The 23,024-nt window shown below is 41.0% G+C and overlaps 1 protein-coding gene across 7 annotated transcripts; it reads right to left on the bottom strand.

Annotated features, from left to right (window-relative positions):
• Nucleotides 1–4,115: 4,115 nt before the first annotated feature.
• phf3 (PHD finger protein 3) lies at nt 4,116–22,342 on the bottom strand. 7 transcript variants are annotated; one of them, XM_080782518.1, is made up of 17 exons: nt 22,236–22,342; nt 19,570–19,731; nt 19,003–19,128; nt 17,917–18,888; nt 17,233–17,485; nt 16,784–17,039; nt 14,779–14,824; nt 12,318–12,435; nt 10,868–11,024; nt 10,605–10,721; nt 10,317–10,445; nt 9,033–9,171; nt 8,760–8,943; nt 8,089–8,236; nt 7,405–7,494; nt 6,807–7,002; nt 4,116–6,624 (listed from the first exon to the last, which is right to left on the bottom strand). In XM_080782518.1, exons 1-17 carry the CDS (start codon nt 22,240–22,242, stop codon nt 4,355–4,357), a joined length of 5,370 nt encoding a protein of 1,789 aa, XP_080638644.1. In that variant the 5' UTR covers nt 22,243–22,342; the 3' UTR covers nt 4,116–4,354. The 7 variants fall into 7 exon arrangements, with proteins under 7 accessions (XP_080638644.1, XP_080638642.1, XP_080638646.1 ...); XM_080782516.1 differs by having other exon boundaries at nt 19,570–19,822; nt 22,236–22,332; XM_080782520.1 differs by having other exon boundaries at nt 19,570–19,753; nt 22,236–22,284.
• Between the last annotated feature and the right edge of the window lie 682 nt (nt 22,343–23,024).

The following is a 23,024-nucleotide window of genomic DNA, read 5'->3' as shown; positions in this document are numbered from 1 at the left end:
TGATGCAACACACTCCATATTTGGATAGCGGGACAGACACACACAGACAGACAGACAGACATGATCTGCTAGGTCTCATAGTAAGTGCTCATTGCATTCGCAATAATGAGAAGAACCCATTGCAGCTAATGCTAACATATGCTGCAATGTCCATGTCTATGCCAAAATGAACCAAAAATGTTCCAAATTAAAGTCGATTCCTTGGTGAGACCTGGTTGAAGCCACGGTGCCTTTCACTAATTTCCAAACGCCTTGTACGATTTAATAAAAAAATATGAAATATTCACACATAATAAGAAGAACCCATCATCATCATCATCATCCAGCAGCTAGCTAACATGCTAACAGATACTACATGTCCATAACTAAGCCAAAAATGGACAGAAATGTTCCAAATTAAAATCGTTCCCTTATTGGCCCCTGGAGAAAGCCCTGCCGCCTTTAAATATTTTCCAAACGCCTTGTACGATTTAATAAAATTATGAATACCTCCATCCACCGCACACTGTAACAAGATGGCCGCCGCCGTGCTGTTTTGGAATTACTGAGAGGTAGGGGCGGGACCATGCCCCCATTGGCTCCTGGGTTGGAACCCCAGTTGGAACCAGCCAATGGTAGCCTGCACGATCCGGGCACCGGCCAATCGGTGGCCCGGAAGTTGCAACATTGTTGAAACACTAAAAAAGGACGAAGATGGAACTCGACCCTTGATGTCATGACATGGGACTTGAACCGGCCAACTGACTGTAGCAGAGGCATCGGGCCAAGCGCTCCACACCATTACGCCACGGCACCTTTGGGCATTCAGCAGATGTCTCCGGGTGCTTTTGAGTTTTTATTTTTTATTCTAGCCTTGAAAGGTTCAAATTACTGCAGCATTGAGCTGTAGGAGGAACAGGCCTTGAACATGGAATGTCTGTACTGAAACCCTGATGATTAGACCACTGCACCATCAGTCAGACACTCTCAGGCGAAGTCTCCTGGTAATTTTGAAGTGATCTTTTGTTCGTTAGCCTTCAGTAAAGTTTAAATAACAGAGCATCATATTAATCAGATCTTTCTTAGCGCTGTTGAGGTCTTCTTTTGTATGATAGTGTAACAGCCGGGAATCGAACCCTGGTCTCCCACGTGGAAAGCCAACATCTTAACCACTACGACAATTTGAGTTATCCTCATTTCTCATCATTTTGGACCATGGGCTATAGCCCATATCGTACGGCATACTATAGCACGCCGCTTTTCATCGTTTTTGAGGATTTGAAAATAATGAAAATATGAAAAAAACGATGGGTTATAGCCCATGTCTCATTTAACCAGCCTTTTAGAATTTAGATGGACAGTGAAAATGTTCTTCAGGAGACTAGAACCCTGACTAGAACGATATGGGCTATAGCCCATGGTCCAAAATGATGAGAAACGAGGATACGTTTTTTTTTTTCAAAATGTCAAAAAACATGGGCTATAACCCATCGTTTTTTTTCATTTTTTCATTTTTTTCAAATCCTCAAAAATGATGAAAAACGGCGTGCTATAGTATGCCGTACGATATGGGCTATAGCCCATGGTCCAAAATGATGAGAAACGAGGATAACCTTTTTTTTCAAAATTTCAAAAAACATGGGCTATAACCCATCGTTTTTTTCATATTTTCATTATTTTCAGGGACCATTATGACTGGCCCACCAATGAAAATCTAAAAAAAAGAAGAAAAAAAAATCTGGAAAATGAAATAAAAATAAATAAATCTGAATGAAGTTATCTTTAATTACATTATTATAAGTAATACTATTAGAGTTGTACTATTACTTGAACGAAAATAAAAGCTTGGGGGGGGGGGGGGGGAGATGCAATGCAAATGAAAGACATATACTGTGTATCCCTATTCCCTGACATAATTTTATAGCTAAACGGACAGAATTCTATTTTATTTGAATGATGAAACCCAGCTGCCATTAATAGTTGGAAATGGAAATGGAAATTGCGGAAATGGTAATTTCGGAAATTGCGGAAATGGTGGAAATGGAAATTGCGGAAATGGAAATTGAGGAAATTGCCGAAATGGAAATTGCGGAAATGGTAATTGCGGAAATTGCGGATTCTTTTTTTCATTTTTTTCAAATCCTCAAAAATGATGAAAAACAGCGCGCTATAGTATGCCGTACGATATGGGCTATAGCCCATGGTCCAAAATGATGAGAAACGAGGATAACTTTTTTTTTCAAAATTTCAAAAAACATGGGCTATAACCCATCGTTTTTGTCATTTCGTCATTTTTTTCAAATCTTCAAAAATGATTAAAAACGGCGCGCTATAGTATGCCGTACGATATGGGCTATAGCCCACGGTCCAAAATGATGAGAAACGAGGCTAACTTTTTTTTTCAAAATTTCAAAAAACATGGGCTATAACCCATCGTTTTTGTAATTTCGTCATTTTTTTCAAATCCTCAAAAATGATGAAAAACGGCGCGCTATAGTATGCCGTACGATATGGGCTATAGCCAATGGTCCAAAATGATGAGAAACGAGGATAACTTTTTTTTTCAAAATTTCAAAAAACATGGGCTATAACCCATCGTTTTTGTCAAATTGCGGAAATGGTAATTGCAGAAATTGCGGAAATGGAAATTGCGGAAATTCACATCCACCAAGGTCAGGCAGGTCAGCTGCATAGATGTACACAGTGGTGTTAAGTAACTAAGTAAGCAATAGTTTGTGCTATTGCCATTGGGAATGCATTGGGCGTTTAAGTTCAATAACTCAGAAACTACAAAACATTAATTATAAAGTGTGAATGGGGTTTAGTTGAAAGTGATTTGACTTCAAGGTCCTTTTCTTTAACAAATGCACCATCACTATCATATAGCCTGACTTCCGGGCGCTTTTATCTTCTTTATTCAAAGTAAAGTTTCAAAGTAAAGACCAGAGTGGGATTTGAACGTCTAGATCATGTAGACAGCCACTTAACACATTGCACTACCAGGTTGTCTGTGTTCTGCGAGCTGGCTTCTCCTCTGTATTATCTGATTAACATCCACATAACACTTAAAGGAGAATTCCATGCTAGAATGCTTCCTTATCTTTCTTACCTTTCTTTGTAGTTATGTCCCCACCAAAGAGGTCCAGGTGTTTTTTTGTGCAAAAACTCCTTGTTGGCTATTTTCTGTACCATAAGCCCTCAATGAATTGCATTGCATTGAATGGGGCTATGGGGTGTTATGCTAATTCGCTTATTTCCATCGAAAGAAGTAGTAAAGTGTGCCTCTTAGGATATTATTTACATTATGAAGAGAGGATATATACAAAGAAATTATCATTTTGAGCGATGGAAATAAGCGAATTAGCACAACACCCCATAGCCCCATTCAATTCAATGCAATTCATTTAGGGCTTATGGTAGGGAAATAGCCAATAAGGAGCTTTCACACAAAATAACACCTGGACCTTTTTGGTGGGGACGTAACAACTACAAAGAAAGGTAAAGAAAGCCCTTTAGTATGGAATTCTCCTTTAAGCACTAAAGACACCTTTGACCCACGGAAAAACAGCATTCAAATGCTCTGTACATGATCCCAAGGCCCCATTTGAAAAGTGACACCAAGAAGAACAACTTACAACTTAAAATCACAGAGAGCTAGTGGCACCCTTACCAAAAAAATGGAGCTACAAGGTTTTTGCCCGACATTATGCCGTTGTACAGGCTGGTCTGTAGGATGCAGTTTGTTGTGCATCCAGTAGTCATTTTCATTCACATTCTTATAATCTTTTAAAGGGAACATGAGGCTTGTATAGATCAACAATAAAAAAAAAAACATTAGCTTTATTACGGACTGTACATAAACACAGTGCAAAGGCACACTTGAATTCTAATTTACATGACAAGCCAAAATGTACAGACAACGTTGTCAATAGAAATTTGATGTATTAGAAAACAGCCATTTAAAAAATAAAGAAATTGAGAAAATCCAGAAGTGGCTGATTTTTTTACGTTTTTTTTTTCTTTTTTTCATGGAAATACCGTTCAGCTGCATTACATTCATTTCAAACCCAATTGAACTCAACTCAAAATCCATGTACCTCACTTGTGCTGTATGTTATGGAATTGAAAACAACCGCTTGCGTTTTAGAGCATTTATGATCAGATCTGCAAGTGTGATACATATACAAAATGAAAATGTTAAAACTTAAAAACGTTTCATTAAAATGTTGATTAAGAGATGTCCGATGAAACATATTAGCAGTACTGTAAATAACAGTTTAAAAAACAGTACAATTGTAAAGAAATGGCACAGCTGCAACCTGGCATACAAAACCCATGATTTAACGGTCTTTAGAACCTCTGCCGTACTCATGAGTTAACTGTCTTTTGAGTTTCTCCTGCCGTTCTCATAATCAGAGTCTCTTCTGTGTCTGTGCCTGTCCTTTTCCTTAGAACGGTACTCGTCACTATGGTGCCTCTCTTTTCTGCGCTCGCCATGGCGGTCCTCAGAGTGTCTACTTCCATCTCTGTACTTGTCCTCGTGGCTGCGCTCGTGCTTTTTAGCACGCTCCCTGTCATGGTGTCTGCTCTTCTTCCCGTGGCGGGACTCACTGTGGTGGCTGTGTCGTCTGGGATCCTCAGGGTGCCGAGGCCTCTCCCAGGGGTCGCTGTACTCGTCCGACAACCGCTTGTAGTCTTTGGCTGACGACGGGGGTTCGTTGGATGAGTAACTGTCAGCGTAGGTCAACAGTGGTCCAGGCGGAGCGTGGTGAGACATGGGTCCGTCAGGGGCCCATGGCGGAGCATGATTCTGATCCTGCAGCAGTGGAATCACATTAGGAGGCAGGCCACAGGGGTAAACACTGCTACCAGGTAGCTGAGGCTGCTGGGCTGGGAACGGTGCAGCATTTCTAAACGGGTCAACTTGTGCCATCGCCGACTCGTATTGGAAATCTGTGGTTTCGGTGTGAGTAGCTGTGTAAGGGACCGCTTGTGGTAGTTGGGCTGACAGTGCGAATGTAGTCGCAGCGACTGCAGGACTAATGTTAGCCTGGGAAATAGAGGGAGCTTTGCTCTCAGTGTGGGATAAACTCAAGTTGCTTTGAGGTTCTTCTTGTTGAGATGCCGCAGCAGGATCATGCCTAATGCTGGTCAGTACAGGAACAGGTTGCGGAACAAAAGGAGCTATATTGTTCCCAGTAGCCTCAGGCACTACAGGAACGGGTTGTGGAACACAAGCAGCTGGATTGTTCCCAGTAGCCTCGGGCACCACCCCTGTTTTCTTTTCTTCAGTCACATTGGAATATGCAGAACATTTTTTCAGGATTCCACTGATGGCGAAGGGGAGTTTCCAGCAGTTGGTTTCATCTAAAGCAGCTTGGGGCTTCGAGAGCGCCATGGAATTCCCGTCTGGGTTGCTTTTTTCAGTTTCAGGTGGAAGGCTAACCGTTCCTTTCTTGGACATGGTGGCGCCGGCAGCTTCATTCCCACCCTGAGCTGTTGACAAGCTTGCCAAGAATGCCTCTGTGGATACATCTGGCGGCTTGTCTTTCAGAGAGACTGATGCACCTTGGTTCAGCGCTGCAGCATCCGACTTCTCTTTCAGAGAGACAGATGCACCTTGGTTCAGCGCTGCATCATCTAGCTTCAGCGCTGCAGCATCTAGCTTCTCTTTCAGAGAGACCGATGCACCTTGGTTCAGCGCTGCAGCATCCAGCTTGTCTGTCAGAGAGACCGATGCACCTTGGTATAGCGCTACAGCATCCGGCTCGTCTGTCAGAGAGACCGATGCACCTTGGTATAGCGCTACAGCATCCGGCTTGTCTGTCAGAGAGACCGATGCACCTTGGTATAGCGCTACAGCATCCAGCTTGTCTGTCAGAGAGACCGATGCACCTTGGTATAGCGCTACAGCATCCGGCTTGTCTGTCAGAGAGACCGATGCACCTTGGTATAGCGCTACAGCATCCGGCTTGTCTGTCAGAGAGACCGATGCAACTTGGTATAGCGCTACAGCATCCGGCTTGTCTGTCAGAGAGACCGATGCAACTTGGTATAGCGCTACAGCATTCTTTACCACCATAATGTTGGCACTGGAAGCTCCTGGACTCAAAAGCCCTGGTTGTGCTTGAACAAGCTTTGGCTCCTTCTTTTTGATGACAAAGCGATGAGGAGTCGCTGTGGGACTTTTAGTAAAGGTTCCTTTTTCTGTCTTGGGAGCTGGCTGGGTCCTTGGGTCTCTTGAGACTGCTGGCTTTGGCTTAGCAAAATCTGGCAGGGGAGGCAACTCTCCACCCCAGCCAACTAACACACCTGGTAGAAAGCGTAGCGGTTTGTTGGATTCCTGATTATTGCCCTCTTCAGTGGCAGATGCTTCTTCAAAGGATTCTGTTACTGGTACATCAGCATCTTCGGTGGCGTTTAGTAATTTTTCCTCCTTAGCCGGTGCAGGAGCCAGGGAGGTGAGATAGCGCTTCTCTTCCTGTTTTACGGCGCGAATGTCTTGCATGGGAACACTCAGGGGCTTGCTCTCAGGAATGATCCTGGCCGTTTCATTAATGTCCACGGGAAGGAAGTCCTTTTTAGGTCCCTGACTCTGCCGGATGATGAGTCCAAGGAGGAGGTTGCAACGGTTTGTTTCCAGTCCTGTTGAATCACAAGGGCAGATTAACCGTTTGAAACACACTAAAGTATATGTTACAATGTGCAAACCCTCTTTTCAGTGTTAATCTAAAATGTATCTAAAATTATGACAAACTGAATTGCATTCAAATGACTAATACAAATCAAATCAAAATGTAACACCGCCTCTTAATTGTTGCGCTCACCTGGACCATCAAAAGGAACGAGCTGGTGTGGAACTTTCTCGGTGGCACCCAACGGGATTATGTACATGTCTTTCACTTTTTTCAAGTTGTTGGCGACGACCCCAAAGCGCTTGCGGCTGCTGAAGTAGGCGAACAGGAGCGTGTAGGAGATCTCATCTTCGTCCGTCTCCGGGGAGAAGCGAATCAGGCATACCTCCTAGAAGAACAAGCGCACAAAAAGAAAATAACATTTTATCATCATGACACATTCGTGTTGTAGCAGAAATTCTACCAAATGTTGAATTTATCTGGAGTATACCATGCTTTTCTATGGGTAAAGCCAAGCATGAACCATGGTCTTAGGAATCACACCAAATGTATAATTTACTTATCTTTTTATTAACCATTAGGAAGCTTAAGTTATTTTCTTTGCATTGTTTTAGCTAGCTATGTGTAAGCTATGTATAAGGAACTGCTATTATTAATAGCTGATCTACAATCTCACAATGCGTTGCAAGCTTGTAGGTCGGCTATTTTTGCTATGCAACACAGTTACGCAAAAATATAAATCCGGCTTTATAATTGGTTAAGAACGAAGACAACAAACATACAAACTAACCTTTGTTCCAGTCGCACGGATCTTCTCCAGGTAGTCCCACACGATCTGTGGGCTTATCCTTCCACCGATCTGGATACTGTCCGGAAGATCCTGTCATGAAACCCAATGAGTAGCTGCATCGTGACATAGAATATCTAGCTTACTCTAATCTGAACACCCGTCTATGTATGTTAACAATGAATTGGAAACAGATTAATCAACGCTAAGAAATTCTTCAATTAAACTTAACACAGTTAAGAATTAATTGAAGTTTCTGCGGTTCTATCATTGGGCAGTTCGGGCCGAGGAACACACATGTGGGCTGGATAAAAAAAAGTTGCGACACCTTGGTAGCCACAAAACGTCTCTGCTTTTACATGTGATGTGACAGACAAGACGGTGGCACTTTTCATTTAATTTTATTCCTCATAAAATATGCCATTTCCTGGCCCTGTATCTCAAATGGTCAAATAAATATTTCATTATGGAATATAATATGCCTTTTGTATTCTTTCTGTATATCATCAAAATGTCGATTTTTATGTTGGACGTTATTGAGGGAAATTACAGTTCCCAGATAAATAAATAAAAAGGAAATATAACAAAAAACCCACCTCCTAACCGGTTAGTTGATTGATAAGGTTAGGAATTATCAATTAATCAATAATTTGCATCCCTACTATGTTCACTTGCATGGTTGTGTACCTCTGTTAAGTTGTCCAAAATGCCAGAGACGGGAAAGACTTTGGTCACAAGCTTTGCCACCGCAGGCATGTTGATGAAGCCTCTCCAAATCTTATTCAGATTGGAAAGGAAAGCTGCCTCCTCATCTCTGCCACTCGTAAACTCCGACCTGAGAAAAGGTTCACGTTATAAACATGCCACGAAGGAACGAGACTAAATAGTAATGACACACAACACAAGTACGATTACAGATTGAAGTTGACGATTAATTGTCACGCTCACAAATAATTGCGATTGACGATTAAATTGCCTTTTTTTGCATTAAACATTGGAACGTTACACAATTTGTATTTCTGTTTGCCTTTTAGGCTTCGTAATCACAAACTGCACAGGGCAGATATGACAAATAAATTAAATATATAAAGAAATCAATGAGACATTCTATAATTTTGAATAGTTTTTCTTTTGAATTAATTTATAAAATAGTGGAAATAGTTGATCTATTAGCTTGCTGCTGTACACCTGCTGTAAGCTTGTAGATCTGCTATTTCTGCCATGTATGGATGTTTTTCAACATGGAAACAAATTCACCTAAAATAATTGCGATTATCTCAAATAATTGCGATTAGGCGATTATGTAATAATTGTGACAGACCTCGCTACAAGCAGCGTTAAACGGAAAGCCTCCTTACCTTCCCTCTGAGACGAAAGACTTGGCTTTAAGGAAGCTCTCTTCTAAAACGGTGAGGTGCAGATCTTCATCCTTCACAGGCGGGGTTGTGCTCTTATGCTCTTCCGAGAGGGCAGACTGCCTCCTTACAACAGTAGTAGCAACTACTTTGGTAGGTGCCTCTTCCACAGGGGGGGCCATGCGACCTTACAAAGCAAATGGAAACGGGTTAGGGAAGAATACATGTGCCAAACCCCAAACATGCGGTTGAAATGAGACTTTCAGAATGTTCTACCTGTACAGATTTTACAGTGTAGGTCAAATAAATGGGACTTGTGTTGTCCGGTTGTATCCTTAGTAGTCTTCATGCTCTCCAATGTCTCCAGTGGCAGAAGATCGAGTAGGGGTTCTGTCACTTTGGGAGCAGGCTCAGGCTGAGAAATGGACAAAGAAAAAGAAGGAAAACTAGTCATTGTGGCATATTTAAATTTTAAAGCAGTATTTCCAAATCTGTATTTTTGGAGGTTGTCCAAAAATGTCAAACATTTATGCACAAAATCATAACTAACTTTGACATGTAAAAACACAGTGGAGCGGAGCACATTACCATTGTTAAATAATTTGATAAACTTCAAAACAAGTATCTACATTGTACAAGCTCACAAAGTGATGTGATATTGTAGAAATGTCTGAAAAACGCTGTGTAGTTGTGTACTTTAAAGGCGCAGTGAAATGAAAAATAAGTTTTTCACACTTTTAGACCATATCCGTGGTCATCATATGGGCATACCTAACAATGGATGCCAAAACAATGGGAAAATTCTCATTTCTGTGTGTTTTTATATCAAAGGTCCATAAAAACGATTGTATTATTTATTTATTAAAACGAAAACGTGCTGCGTGATGACGTGTAGAGGTACACATCGATAAAAGCCAATAAAAATGAAGCTCACATGTTTAATTCCCCATGTCTGCGCATCCATGCAACACAGCTGCTTCTGATTACAGATTTCTCCGTTTTTATTTCCATTCAAGATAACATTCAGACAGTGTATTACTCGGTTTCAACTTAATCATCACGCTAAAATATGTTTCTGAAAACATTATAGGGTAGAAATAAGCCACATAACAGTAAACTGGTTGTGCTGGGCGACCGTCTGATTTATAAACAAACAACACCACGCTGTTGCGCATAGCATTAGCCACCGTCCCTAGCTACCGTCCCATCGCCTGAAGGGATGCGACACTCTGATTGGTTCAGAAACTTCAGACCGGTGTTTCATGTGGAAACACCATTTTCATGTTATTCACCATTTCCGTTTCACTGCGCCTTTAAGTGTGAGAGCTCAGCTTTTTTCTGATGTAAAAACGGAGGTCTCCATAGCCTAGAAGCTAGACACTTAAGCAAAAAAAATAGCCCTGGCAGATTGGTCTGCCACTCCCCAGTTTGAATTACATTTGCTCACCCCAGAGTAGAGTGAGTGTGTGACCCACTCACAATTCAAAGTGGGGTTTTTTTTTCTATCCGTTTGTAACTGCCCCTTGGAAATGAATCTACCAAGACTGTGCCGTCTCCTACCTCCACCTCCAGGGTCTCGGATGTCTTCGCTGGCTCCTGGCTCTCAATTTCAATCTCTCCTTTATGGGTGATCTTTGTGATGGGACGCCTCTCCACTTCCCTCTCCTGTTTCTCAATCATTTCAATAGTCTGAAAAGATGTTTTTTGCCGTTTTAGTTACCATTATCCAATCCATTCTGAGGAACATTTCTCATCACAAATTTGACTTCTTTATTCTTGTAAGCACAGAACTAAGAACCAGCAGGTCATTTTGAAACAAGTTGATGAAAATATCACCGGGTTACTTACGTGGCGATTCTCTCGTTTGCGCCAAGCAGCCAGTTCTTTTGAGGCCAGTTGCTCGGGACTCATTCGAATTAACTGAGCTGGGGATATTTCTCCTTTTAGAACCCTCTTAAATAATACCTGCAATACAGTTAAATAGAAGTTAAAATCTCAAAATTCAGACGACACAACAAATCATGCCTGTATCCAAATAAACGTGGTAAATATTCCATATGCATTTTGTTCCATATCAATAATGCCACACTCCATATTGACAGTGAACTTACATTGTTTTTGGTATCTTTAAGGTTAAACATTAAACTCCTGTACTTGTTCTTGTACTTGCTATCAGTGTCTTTATACAAATGAAAAAGTTCTCTCTCCGTCTTCTTGGCAACTTCAGAGGCCTTCTCTGACATGATCTTCAAATCTGAGTCCTTCAACCTAAACAAGTGAAAAGCATCGATTAGTTTTATTGAAAAGTAACATAGCGTCATTGTGTTGTCTATTCACAGCTTTGGGCTAGTGATTTAATTTTAGTCGACTACATATCTTTTTTAATCTACTGAATCTACAGTTGATTTAGTCGACTAAAATGTATTTGGGCAGGCCTTGGTGGCATCTAATGGCCGATTTCACACTTGATTGCATGCTGAAAAGAATCTATAAGCTCACAGCGCAACGCATTGTGAGCTTGTTCTACAGAATTTGAGCTCAACTCCGGTAAAGTCTAGGGTGTTTACACTTCCAAGAGTCAGTATGGCTGATTGCTTTTTTTTAAGTCGAAGCTTCTACCCCTATAAACGAATTGGGTGATTAAATAATGAGTCAGTGATTCATGAATCGTGAGGCTCAAGCACATGCTTGTAGATCAGCTATTTTGATTTTTTTTTAAAGAATGAAAATAGACTTGAATCTTGAGAAAATCGTTTTAAATAAAAACAAACTTGAATTTTTTGGGGGTCAGTGTCAGCCTGGCTTCAGCAACAAATGTCTATGCCTATGTATGCCCTTATCATAAACACTGCGTCCATGGGTTACTGACATCAAGTCAAGGTCAAGCACTAGTGGTGGTACGTTTAAGCACATGGACCCTAATGTCACTGGCTATTCCATGGGGAAACATTCCGCGAAAACAGCAGGTCTGCTGTATTCAGCGAAAATATTCTGTGCAGAAGACAAAAGGGAGCACACCAATTACAGAGCCCTGAGGGACTCCATTCAACTAAGTATGTTTGAAATAATTATGGTTACGACAAAGTTAGTGGTGTTCATGTTAGGCTTAAGGCTACAAAGTTTAATGGTAGGTAGGGTTAGTGTCAACATGGTCCGTGAGAAATGTCATGTACAGTACAGTTCATGCTTAAGTGGGGCAACATGACGCAATAGTTAATTTATGTTAAAAATAAAGAAATGGTTCAGCAAAATAAATTACTTATTTTATATCAATTACACATGAACCCTTGAATAATTGTATTATTATTATTTTCTTGAAGTTGTATAATTGATAGACAATAAAATGGATTAACTACTCCTTTAAGCCCAACTGTACCCAACAAGTGGATTGCATGCGTTGCTGTGATACTGTACTGATTGCTGAACCATTAATACCCTGATTCACAGCCACACAGTTACCACAGCATACAGTACACGTGGCACACTTTTTTAAAGCTCAGCCTGTTGAATTAAGTGAATAGTGGTGATTGTCATCTGGATGTGGATGTGGATAGTGCCTACCGTTGCAAGAGGATTTCCTTGAGAGAATCCCGCACACTCCTCCTGATTTCGTCCACGGACACCGGTTTCTTCACACCTGGAGATGAAGTCTTCCTTTTCATCTCCAGTTTTGGATGAACTAAGAAAACAGTTAATATGTTATCAATAGTTAATGTTCTTAGTAGTAAGACACGCTCCGGGGATCAATCATCTGACTATGTCAGCGGTTCTCAAACTATGGTAAAAAGAAGAAATATATACAAACGGTAAAGGAAAAAAGAAAAGTCAGCCAACGTGAAGAGGACAGCAACTTGATTCCTCAATCAGTCTCATGATGATGATGGTGCCAGCATTTTCTTTGACCCATCATAATATGGGGTCGTGGTATGCAAATGTTTGAGAACCCCTGGTCTATGTGATATATGGCCACATGGGTTGGATTGGGGTTGACAAAGTCAAGAAATAAGTTGACTAGCGTCATGTCTAGGGGGTGTACTGTACACATGTGCATGAAGCTGCCTCATGCTACAGAAACGGGACCCTATGGGCCTCGTGGCTCGGCAAGGCTTAACCATTATTTTATACTTTAGCTATTGAAAAATAGCAGATATACAAGCTAATAGCGCGGCACCGAGTGCTGTGCTACGAGCTTGAAGTTCTGCTATTTCTTTGTAATCGTGAAAACGTGTGCAAATCATTGAATATTCTATCACAGCAAAAGTTTTTAACTCATATCTTTGCTTCTGGGGGTCTCTGGAACAACATAATATATTTAGATGGGTGGCCAAACGCGTATCTGAGATGAAAAGGTTTGAGCAGCACTGATATAGAAACTATAGGTTTTTCAGAAAACTGTTAGGATTTAGAATACATTTAGTAAAATCTGGTTTCAGATCTCAATGGGTTAATTACTTACTACGCTGAGAACATAATATGAACTAGACAAACAAATGTAAAAAGACTAGAATTTCGCCGCCCGTTACGTTGCAGCGCAATATGGGAAGAAGGAAATTGCGGGAGTTGACAGACTCCACTTCATGTTTCAGCTGTGTCACAGAGAGCAGTGCCAAGGTAGCTGCTGCCTGCTAACGATGCAAACAACAGCCTTGCCTGTCTTGTGTGTGTGGGGGGGGGAATAGCACTAATTTTCAACATTTTACTGTGTCATAAATATATTTACATCTGTAGCCTATATTGTGATTATATTTGACCGTACATTTGACTCTTGTGTTATATTCTTGTGAAATATTCAGTAAAGTATTGTGGTGAAATATTCACCCCAAGTTGATAAAATATGCAGAGAATATAATACCAAGAACCCCCAGTTTGAAATGCATTAGGCCACAGACCCCCATTTGATACCATTTGCTCTCTGGGAGTACACTCACTATCATCAGTGTTAATTTAACTCTGAAAATCTCCTAATGTTGTTTAAACCAGTGATCCTCACACAGCACATTCCCATGTCAAGGATCCCCAGATGAATGCATTTGCCCAACTAAGGACGGCTAATAAAAAAATGTAATTAAAATTTTCCAAGATTACTTTTGAAAATAGCAGATCTACCAGCTCACAATGAATCACATTCATTCATTAACACTATGAACTCTGACTGCAGGCGGATATATAATGATCATTATAACAATGTGCAAGAAAATATTTAAAAAGATGGAAGAACTTTATATTTGTGGACAATCAAAATATGTTTTTTATTTTAATGTGGTGTCATTAAAATTAATCTGGATATGGCAGACTCACTATCTAGAAAATAAAAACATGGCACTTCATTTAAAATAGGTTACAGACCCCTGTTATATGCGCTTATTTTGGGATTATTTTTATAGACCTATTTACTTGTTTCTATGAGACATGGTAACAGCGCAGCGAAAGACCCACGTCTTTCTTTTGTGAAATGGTGAGATTAGAAACGACCATAATTATTTCATTTCTCAACCTTAAAAAAAAAAAAAAACATCTCCATAATCCTTGGGAAGTGTGTGTAGCAAAAGTAGTCGGCATTGTCATGGTTGAAAGAATTCATGCAGCACTGAGGCTGTAAACTGTGTGATGCTAACGCGCTAACACCGTTAGCATGGTCTGTGTTGGTCAAAGAAAAAACGATAGATATGAAACTACTGGCCAAAATGTCATACAAAACACAACACCTAAAATCGGAATGTTATGGTGACCTATTGAGCACAAACAGACCATCATGATTTGCTTGCTGGACCTATAATTAATCTATGTGCATTACATTTCCACCTCGGCCATGTAAATAAAAAGCAAGATGGCTGTGTTGGGCTGAGAGCTGGTGACTGTGATTGACGTGTGAGCCGGGGGCGGGCCATCTTCTCAATGGCTGGGCCGCACATATTTTGCGCACAGCTTTCTCAATGTATTTTGCGCACAGCAGAGCTTTCTCAATGTATTTTGCGCATAGCTTTGCCCACGTGACCAAGTTAAGAAATGTAAGAATAGATACCTGTTTTATGGCTTGTGTCCTCTGTCGAGTGTTTTCTTTCAGACTCCTATGTAGGAATGAAACACAAACAACTTAGCAACAACAAACAATACAAATCCTGTTCAAAACTGTAAGCTAATCTTCAAACTTAAGACATAAAACTAGGAAAGCTAAATATTTTAAGACAATCCTGCTTCAGTAAACAGAACATTGGAGAGGTATGGAAAAGGGGGAGATTAGACAGTGAGCAGATGACATGTGACACGGGTCATGAACCTGCATTCGAACCAGTGTTAATTTTGTCGACTAAAACTGTGACGAAAAATGCCCGTCGACTACCTTTTTTCACTTTTGAAAATAAAATGAAAACTAACTATGATGACTAAAACTATGACTAAATATACTGGCAATTTCCTAAAATGTTATGGAAGGACTAGTGGAGAAGAGAAGTCAATTTATGTTTGGTTGTGGTTTCAGCATGTAAGTAACAAAGTATAAAATCATCATTACGATGCCAACAAGGCCCGCCAATTATTTTCGACAAAATGCACTGTAGATTTAGTCGACTAAAATCTTATATTTAGTCAACAAAAAATAGACTAAAATATGACTAAAACTAAATTACATTTTATTCAAAGGTCTATGACTAAAACTAAATACAAAATCTGCTGTCAAAAGTAACACTGATTGGAACCCATGAGGCAGACGTGTGTGGTACACATGAACCAGAAAGACATCCGTAGTTAGGTTCTCCGACAGGAACGCGTGTGTACAAAAATGTGATTTCTGACCAAACTGACAAAGACACTGAATTGTGGTGCAGATACCGTGGTTTACCAAACACCCATGCGTAGACCTCAAACTCACAAAAAGCAGGAAAAAAAAGAAAAGAACAACAAACCCTTATTATGTAGCGGTAACACTGGCTAAAATCAATGGCTGAAATGGCTGGGGAACAAAGGTGACAAGGCAACCAGTACACATAAGACACTTCCATTTCTAGGCCAAATAAGTAATACGATAGGCCTGTCACAATTATTACATAATCGCATAATCACAATTATTTGAGTTAATCATTTCCATGTTGAAAGAATTTTCACATATAAAAGGAAAGCAGGAATAGCTGATATACAATCTTACACTTCATTGGCGTTGTAAGCTTGTAGATCAGCTATTTCCGCTATGTATCAAATTTATATCTGTCATTTCTTTGTATATATCAACTATTGGACATCTTCCCTGATTACGAAGCCTAAAAAAAGTAGGGACTCCTGCACACTGTCTTCAATTGCAGTGAAATAGTTTAGTGTTTCGTCCTATAAGGCCTTCATCAGGCTATCTATACGAAGCCTAAAAAAGGCAAAAATAAATTAATTTCCATTCATATGTTCAACGCCAAACGCACAATTAGCCCTTCACTAAACCCTACCTCAAAAAGACTATCTCTTGGTTAAAGAGTTCAGTAGAATAATGACTGAGGGGAAGAAGCCGTTTCTGGATCTGGTGGTTGAGGTTTTAAGCCAAGGCATCTGTAGCCCTTATGCCTTTGTGAATTTTATTATTTTGCATGGCTGTGTAGTTGAACACAAACAGCTCAACTGGGAAAGTTACACGTCTAAACCACCCAGGTGATGGCAATAATACTAATAACCGTAGTCTTACCATGCATAACATGAAAACTCCTGTAGGATGGTCGTTAAAGTTGATTAATGGATACAGTTTCTCCATTTTTCCCCCCTCGTATTTCTAGTTTATTGAAATGTCATGCACATTTGTCCAGTGTATAGCCTACTGCAAGCCTTGTTTACTGAAATGAGTGATTTATATCGAGAAATCCCGTCAATATACATGCATCTCAATGTGTGAGGACAGCTTGCGATTGCAGAGTGGAGTGGGTTGGGCTTAGCAAAGGGCTAATTAAATTGTGAAGCGCAATTATTATGACAATTGTGACAATGAATCGTCAACTTCAATTTGTAATCGCGACAGCCCTGATACTAAGAGGACTGGAGGTTTTCTCCTTTACCTTCTTGAGCGGCCTGGCCCCAGGTGATGTAGGCAGATGCGGTGGCCCTTGTCTGAGAGGTGGTTTATTGTCCTGGAGGTCAGGCTTGGCCTGTGCCTCTAGCTTGACAGTGCTCTGGGTGTCCGGCTCCTCGGCGCAGCACTTCAGACACACATACATCTGGTCCTCCTCTTCCATTTCACCCACCTTCGTCAGGTCCAGGCCAACACAGTCACCGTGGAACCAGTCGTCGCAGCGTCCACACCCCACCATGAACCTAAACAAAGCCAGTATTAAGGTGTTTTATGCTCAAACAAAATGGAAATGTCACACTTTTAAAATCTATATATTTTTAGCTCTACTCATCACACCGTGTTTGTTAAACAAGATCCGCCACCAAATTAAATGATAGTCAGGCCAGCAACTGTACAACACAACAGAACTTTAAATAATAATAGTGCAAAACCCACGTGTTGTTGTGGTGTTTCTTGCATAGACCACAGTGGTTTCCATCCCACATTGTGTCGCTGCTGGTGGTCTGCTCTTCAACGGTTTCAACAGTTTCCTTTTTCACCACCGGTGCATTGTCTGGAATGAACAGCTGTGGCTCGTCCACAGACAGGCTTCGTACAGTTTTACTTTTATGCCTCTGAAGGAACTTCTCTAGCTTCTTGAGCTTGGACTTCTCTTGCCCGCCATCCTCCATCGACTTTGAAGAGTGACCTGTGGCCAGGGATGGGACAATAATCGTTCATCTTGATAACAAACAGACAATAATCGTATTGTGATATTAATTGATAGTGAAATTGTCCATACAGTAGGATGAATTTGCTTTTGTTGACCTAAAAATTGAGCACCACTTAAAACCCCTCTATATACCCAGTAAAGTATATGTACATTTCGTACGCTCTTATTTCACTCTACACAAATAGTCGGCAAAATAGATCTACAAGCTCACAACGCAGTGCATCGCAAGGGGTTGTGAGCTTGTAAATCTGCTATTTTTGGCGAACGTTCTCACCACTATAGGGATGCTGGCTGTTCAAGTGGTAAACAAAAGTGCCATTTTGATCATCAGCATAATATTGATAATCACAATAAATTTTGCCCCAATAATCGTAACGTAATGTAATTTTCATATTGACCATCCCTACCTGAGGCACCATGTGCTGGTGGGGAACTCTCCAGTTTGGAATTCTTGGTTGGTCCCTGCGGCTCAGCGGGGCCACTGTCAGACGACGGGCTCTTCTTGCTGGCACCCGGCAATTTGGGCTTGACTTTATTAGCATGTTTGTCCTGCATTTTCTGCACTTTGGGTGCATGCTCATCTTGGACGTCTTCTCCATGCCTTTTCAATGACACGTCTTTCTTTTCATTCAGAGTTTTGCCGGTTTTTGCCGGTTTGTTTTGTGGCGATTTGGGTCCCTTCATCGTGCTGCTTGGAGACGAGTTCTTAGACTTCGGTCCTGGTTTAGACTTGAGCTGCTTCGGGGCCAGAGTCTTTACTTTTTCCTTACAATTTGAATCTGTGCCATGTGTGTTTAGTGGCTGCTTAACGGCATCTTCTTCAGCACTGACTGGCTTGTGCTTTGCGGGACCGCTTTGATTGTCAAGTTTGGTCTCTACTGTGTGGGGGCTTCTCACGAGTCCCCCGTTGGCCGCCTGAACCTCGTTTGGATTTACATATGGGCCCAGCCCAAGGGGAACGTCTTCAGTGGAGATGCTCTCAATACCGCCTAGATTAGTCGGGTTCTCTGGTGCCTGTGCATCGACTGCACCGTCTTGCAACATGGCATACTGAATATCTCCGCAATATGAAAACGTGTCATCAAAGCACACCGACTGGCCTGCGTCAGCATTTGCTGCGTACGAAGGCCCTGGAAGCAGCTCGATCCTGAATCCTCCGACTGTGACAGTCAATCGCTTCAGTACGACCACAGGATTTATCCACAGTCCAGCACTAAAATCATCAATATTTATCCGCCCGCCATCGTTTAATTCTTTCTTCAACTGGGCACCTGTGACTCCTTTCTCAATTAGAAAGGACTTCTTCAGCCTGTTCACAGGTTTCCTTCCAGGTCTTCCTGTGGGTGGTTTTTTGGTGGGTCCCTGGCCATCAGTTTCTTCTGTTTAAAAAAAAAAGAAAGAAGCAAATTGCCAAAAACGATCACTAGCTATTAAGACAAATATGCCTTAATACATATAATATATGTAATAATACTGAATGATAACCAACTTACTAGATTCTAATTGAAGTGGATGTTTCCTTGGCCGCCCGACAGGTCGCTTGACTACTGCAGTCTCGGTGCTCTTCAGCTCACCACTAGCAACACCAAGGCCTGGTTCTGTGGCAGCAACCTCAAGACCTGCAATTACAAAGACTTTCAATTGTAGTTTATGCCATATTTTATCATATCAAGTGCAACTCAGCTCCCAGGTCAGCAAGCAATCCTGAAAGATTAAAAGTCATTATTGGTGGTTCTTTAAAAAACTTGTTTTAATTTCAAGGACTACCATATAATAACTCTGGGAGTGTACAAGTGGAACCAAAAGGACGGACACATAAGGGTCCATTTTGCTCCATTTGTACACTCTCAAGAGTTCCAGACCTCTAAGGGTTCATTTGGAACCCCCTATAGGAATCGTTAAAGGGAACCATTAAGGAATCGGAATTGTTAAAATCCTGAAGGATCAAAACCCTAGTCAGAATATAAAGATTCACTTAAAATATTAAGATGTCAATTAAATGTTAACTAATTTAAATGTTGTGCTGTAAATGCCATGTCTGTCTTTGTACATATACATACCCGTTGGACCGGCAATCTGAAAGCTGGAGTCCTCATTGTCCAAGAGATTGAACTGAGCAGATCCTAACATGGGATCTTTGTCACTGAGCATGTTCTTCAGTGAATCCTCCAGTTGGACGACACTTCCAAACTCATTACTTGCTTCACACTCCAGATTCTGACCTATTAGTAGGGAGTCATCCAGCTGGTCACTAGGGATTAAATGATTAAGGGTGTCCACAATATCCATGAATGCTGCTGCCTTCTTGTCTGCCTGCATAAATACAAGAGTATATTAGGCTACATCACAACCATTAAAAATGCAACCCAGTCACTTTAGAATTAAGTAAAATATGCTGCCTGACCAGACAGTGGCCTTGCGGTTAGAGTGTCCACCCTGAAACTGAGAGGTCGGGTGTTCGATCCCCGGCCGGGTCATACCAAAGACTGTAAAAATGGGACCCAATGCCTCCCTGCTTGGCACTCAGCATCAATGGGTTGGATTGGGGGTCAAATCAACTAATGATTCCCGAGCACGGCGCACGCTGCGGCTCAGAGCTCCAAGAGATGGGTCAAATGCGGAGAACAGATTTCACTGCGGAAACGTGTGTGACTAATCGTACGACTTTGCCTCTAGCTATGTCTGTGAATGAAGTGTTGACTGACATTTTGAGGAAACCAATGGCAGTGGGTGATATTCACACTCACGACGAGGTCTGGGCAGTGGGCACACACTGGCTGAGCCCCCAGGTACACACCACATATATTATTTGGTAAATGATATTTTGTATGAGTATTCATCAGATCAGTAATGCCTGATGTTATGATAATACAAGTGGGTAAATGCAAACTAATAGAACAGCTAGAACTGTCAGGTCAGGTAAGTTCAGGAAACTGCATCTCTTTACTCAACGCAGCCTTAATAAAACCAGGAATACAACCAGGAAACAACACTACTGCCATGTCACACAACAATAATACGAAACCAGTGTCTAAAAATAAAATGCCAGCCTATATCTAATAGTCTCTCATATCACGATATTGACAATTAGATATAAACATTGCCCAGCCATTAATGACTGTTAAGTGACATAATAATAACCACAAGTGCTGCAGAAAAACCACACACTTAGCTTGAGCTTCAAGTGAAACCAAAAACAAGCCCAAGAGCCAACGAAGCAATTATGTACAACTAAAATAATGTCCATAAACCAGTGGTGTAAAGTAACTAAGTACATTTACTCAAGTACTGTACAATTCTGAGGTGTTTCTTCTTCTTTTTCTTACACTTTACTGAAGTATTTCCAGTACTTTTACTTCTACTCCAGTAACATCTCAGAGGCAAATATCGTACTTTTACTCCACTACAATTATTTGAAAACTTTAGTTACTAGATTTGGATTATTATTACAAAACATACAGTAACCACTTCAACCCTATATACATTTAGGCCATCTGAAAAAAGCAGATCTACAAGGTCACATTGTGTTGCGATGCATTGTGTGCTTGTATAGATCTGCATTTCAACGTTTCTACTACTCAAGTACATTTTGGATCCCAGGCTTTTACTTCTAACAGAGTCATTCTATATTGCAGTATTGATTGATTGATGTATTCAATGATTGATTACTTAATACAGAAAAGAGCACAGGAAAGTAGAGTTCAATACAAGGTCTGCTATAGGATTACCACCACTGATGTTTGTACAGTAGCAGTTACCATGGCGTGGTATCCGAGGGAAGCAGCAGGCAAGTCGGCTCCAGTAAATAGCCATGTCCAACGGTCGCGTTAGCATGCTAACCGATAAACTCAGCCATCCATACATGCACATACTGTATACTGTCATTCCAGTACAGTAGTGTGAGCACTGAACTGTAACTCATGCATGTCTAACGTCCACATAGCCTTATATATCTGAACGCAATTGCAGCACAGAATCAGCCATCTATCCGTTCGCACTACAACAACAAACAAATATGTGTCTCAGTCGATAGCATCATACTGTAGTAGCATCATGCCAGACAAGCGCATAATCTCGCGATAGCACTTAAAACGATGAAACTCGTGTAGGCCTAAAGTTGAACTGGAGCAAACACCTGCTGTCTGTAGATGATAATAAACACTAAAAGCACGGTTGTTGTGGTTGTTTTAACAAAACGCTGTGGTGACTTGACTTCCTTGATGGCAACACAAGTGTCTAATCGTGTGCAATAGAGCTCTATAATCCATCACGTTCACATGTGAAGGATTAGCTCACATTAGCAGATCAGGGCTAACATTAACCACCACACCATATAGTGGTTTACTACTTCCCACCAGCAGCAGCAGAAATAAGCAGAAGCTCTTGAATCTTTAGCACAGATGGAAGTTACCTATAACATACTCCTCGCGTCACCAAAAGAAAGTTCCACCATCGATGTAAACAAATTATGCACAAAAGACAAAACCACAACTGGTGTAATAATTCTCCCCGATGCTAGCTGTGGTTAGCTTTAGCATCATAGCAAAGGCCTGTCGAGTTTGTTTTTGTAGCCCTAGGTTAGCTGCTAACGTGATCTGATCACGCCCCCCCTTTGCATCGCTCCAAACGCTTCCTAAGTTCACAACTGGACCTATAAATGCAACGACTCTTACCCAATGTGTGTTAATGTTGTGTTAGTTTGTCTTAAGGTAATAGAGGAGTTTACATTTCATCGACTGCAGCCAAATCCAGGGTCCCTGCAGACAGTAACTTCCTCCAAGTAGTCAGTCAGCCGTCATTCGCCTAGGCAGCCTGCTGGTGGGTTGCTACTGCTGCTGCGTGCTGCTGGCTGGGTCACGTGGGTCGTGTTTACAATTTAATGCATGCGTGTTTTTTGTTTTTACACACACATATTGCATAAGACCTTGTTTGAAGGAATGGCTTTGTGGTTTTTTGTGTTTGTTTTTGTTGGCTCCGTGACCGGACACTGGTTGTCGTTGAGATGGCGGGGGGACCATTCGTAGCCTGGCTAATAAACCAGACTATTAGCCAGGCTAGACCATTCGTTCTGTTGAGATCAGAATACGTTTGCCCGTTAGATGGCGCATGACGGGATATGGCTAGTGATATTTTGTGCAAAATGTAAAAAAAGAAAAAAGAAAAAGAAAAGAAAAAAATATATATTTAGTAATGTAAAATATACATGATTTGAATATGCACAGTGGATATGACTACAGGTTTTGTACACATTGTAGCAATTGTAGAAATATTAGACCCATGTTATGTGTAGGAACTGTCTGTGTCTTCACATTACTTGAGACCGTTTTCAAAATATTTTATTTTATTAGCCAGATAACAAGGATGAACCTATGGGCTGAACTGGTCAGCAAAAACCATGCAAGGCTCAGTCCTGCTTTCCCTTCTCTGTAGAAGAAAATTATGCAAATGAATTCAATTAAATGTAATGGACTGTCTCTCTGCCTTTGATAAATTTGCCCCACGAATAAAAAATATA

This window comes from Protomyctophum bolini (assembly GCF_963924005.1).
Source record: "Protomyctophum bolini genome assembly, chromosome: 14".
NCBI classification, from domain to species: Eukaryota; Metazoa; Chordata; class Actinopteri; order Myctophiformes; family Myctophidae; genus Protomyctophum; species Protomyctophum bolini.
This window is presented reverse-complemented; position numbering and strand designations above follow the sequence as displayed.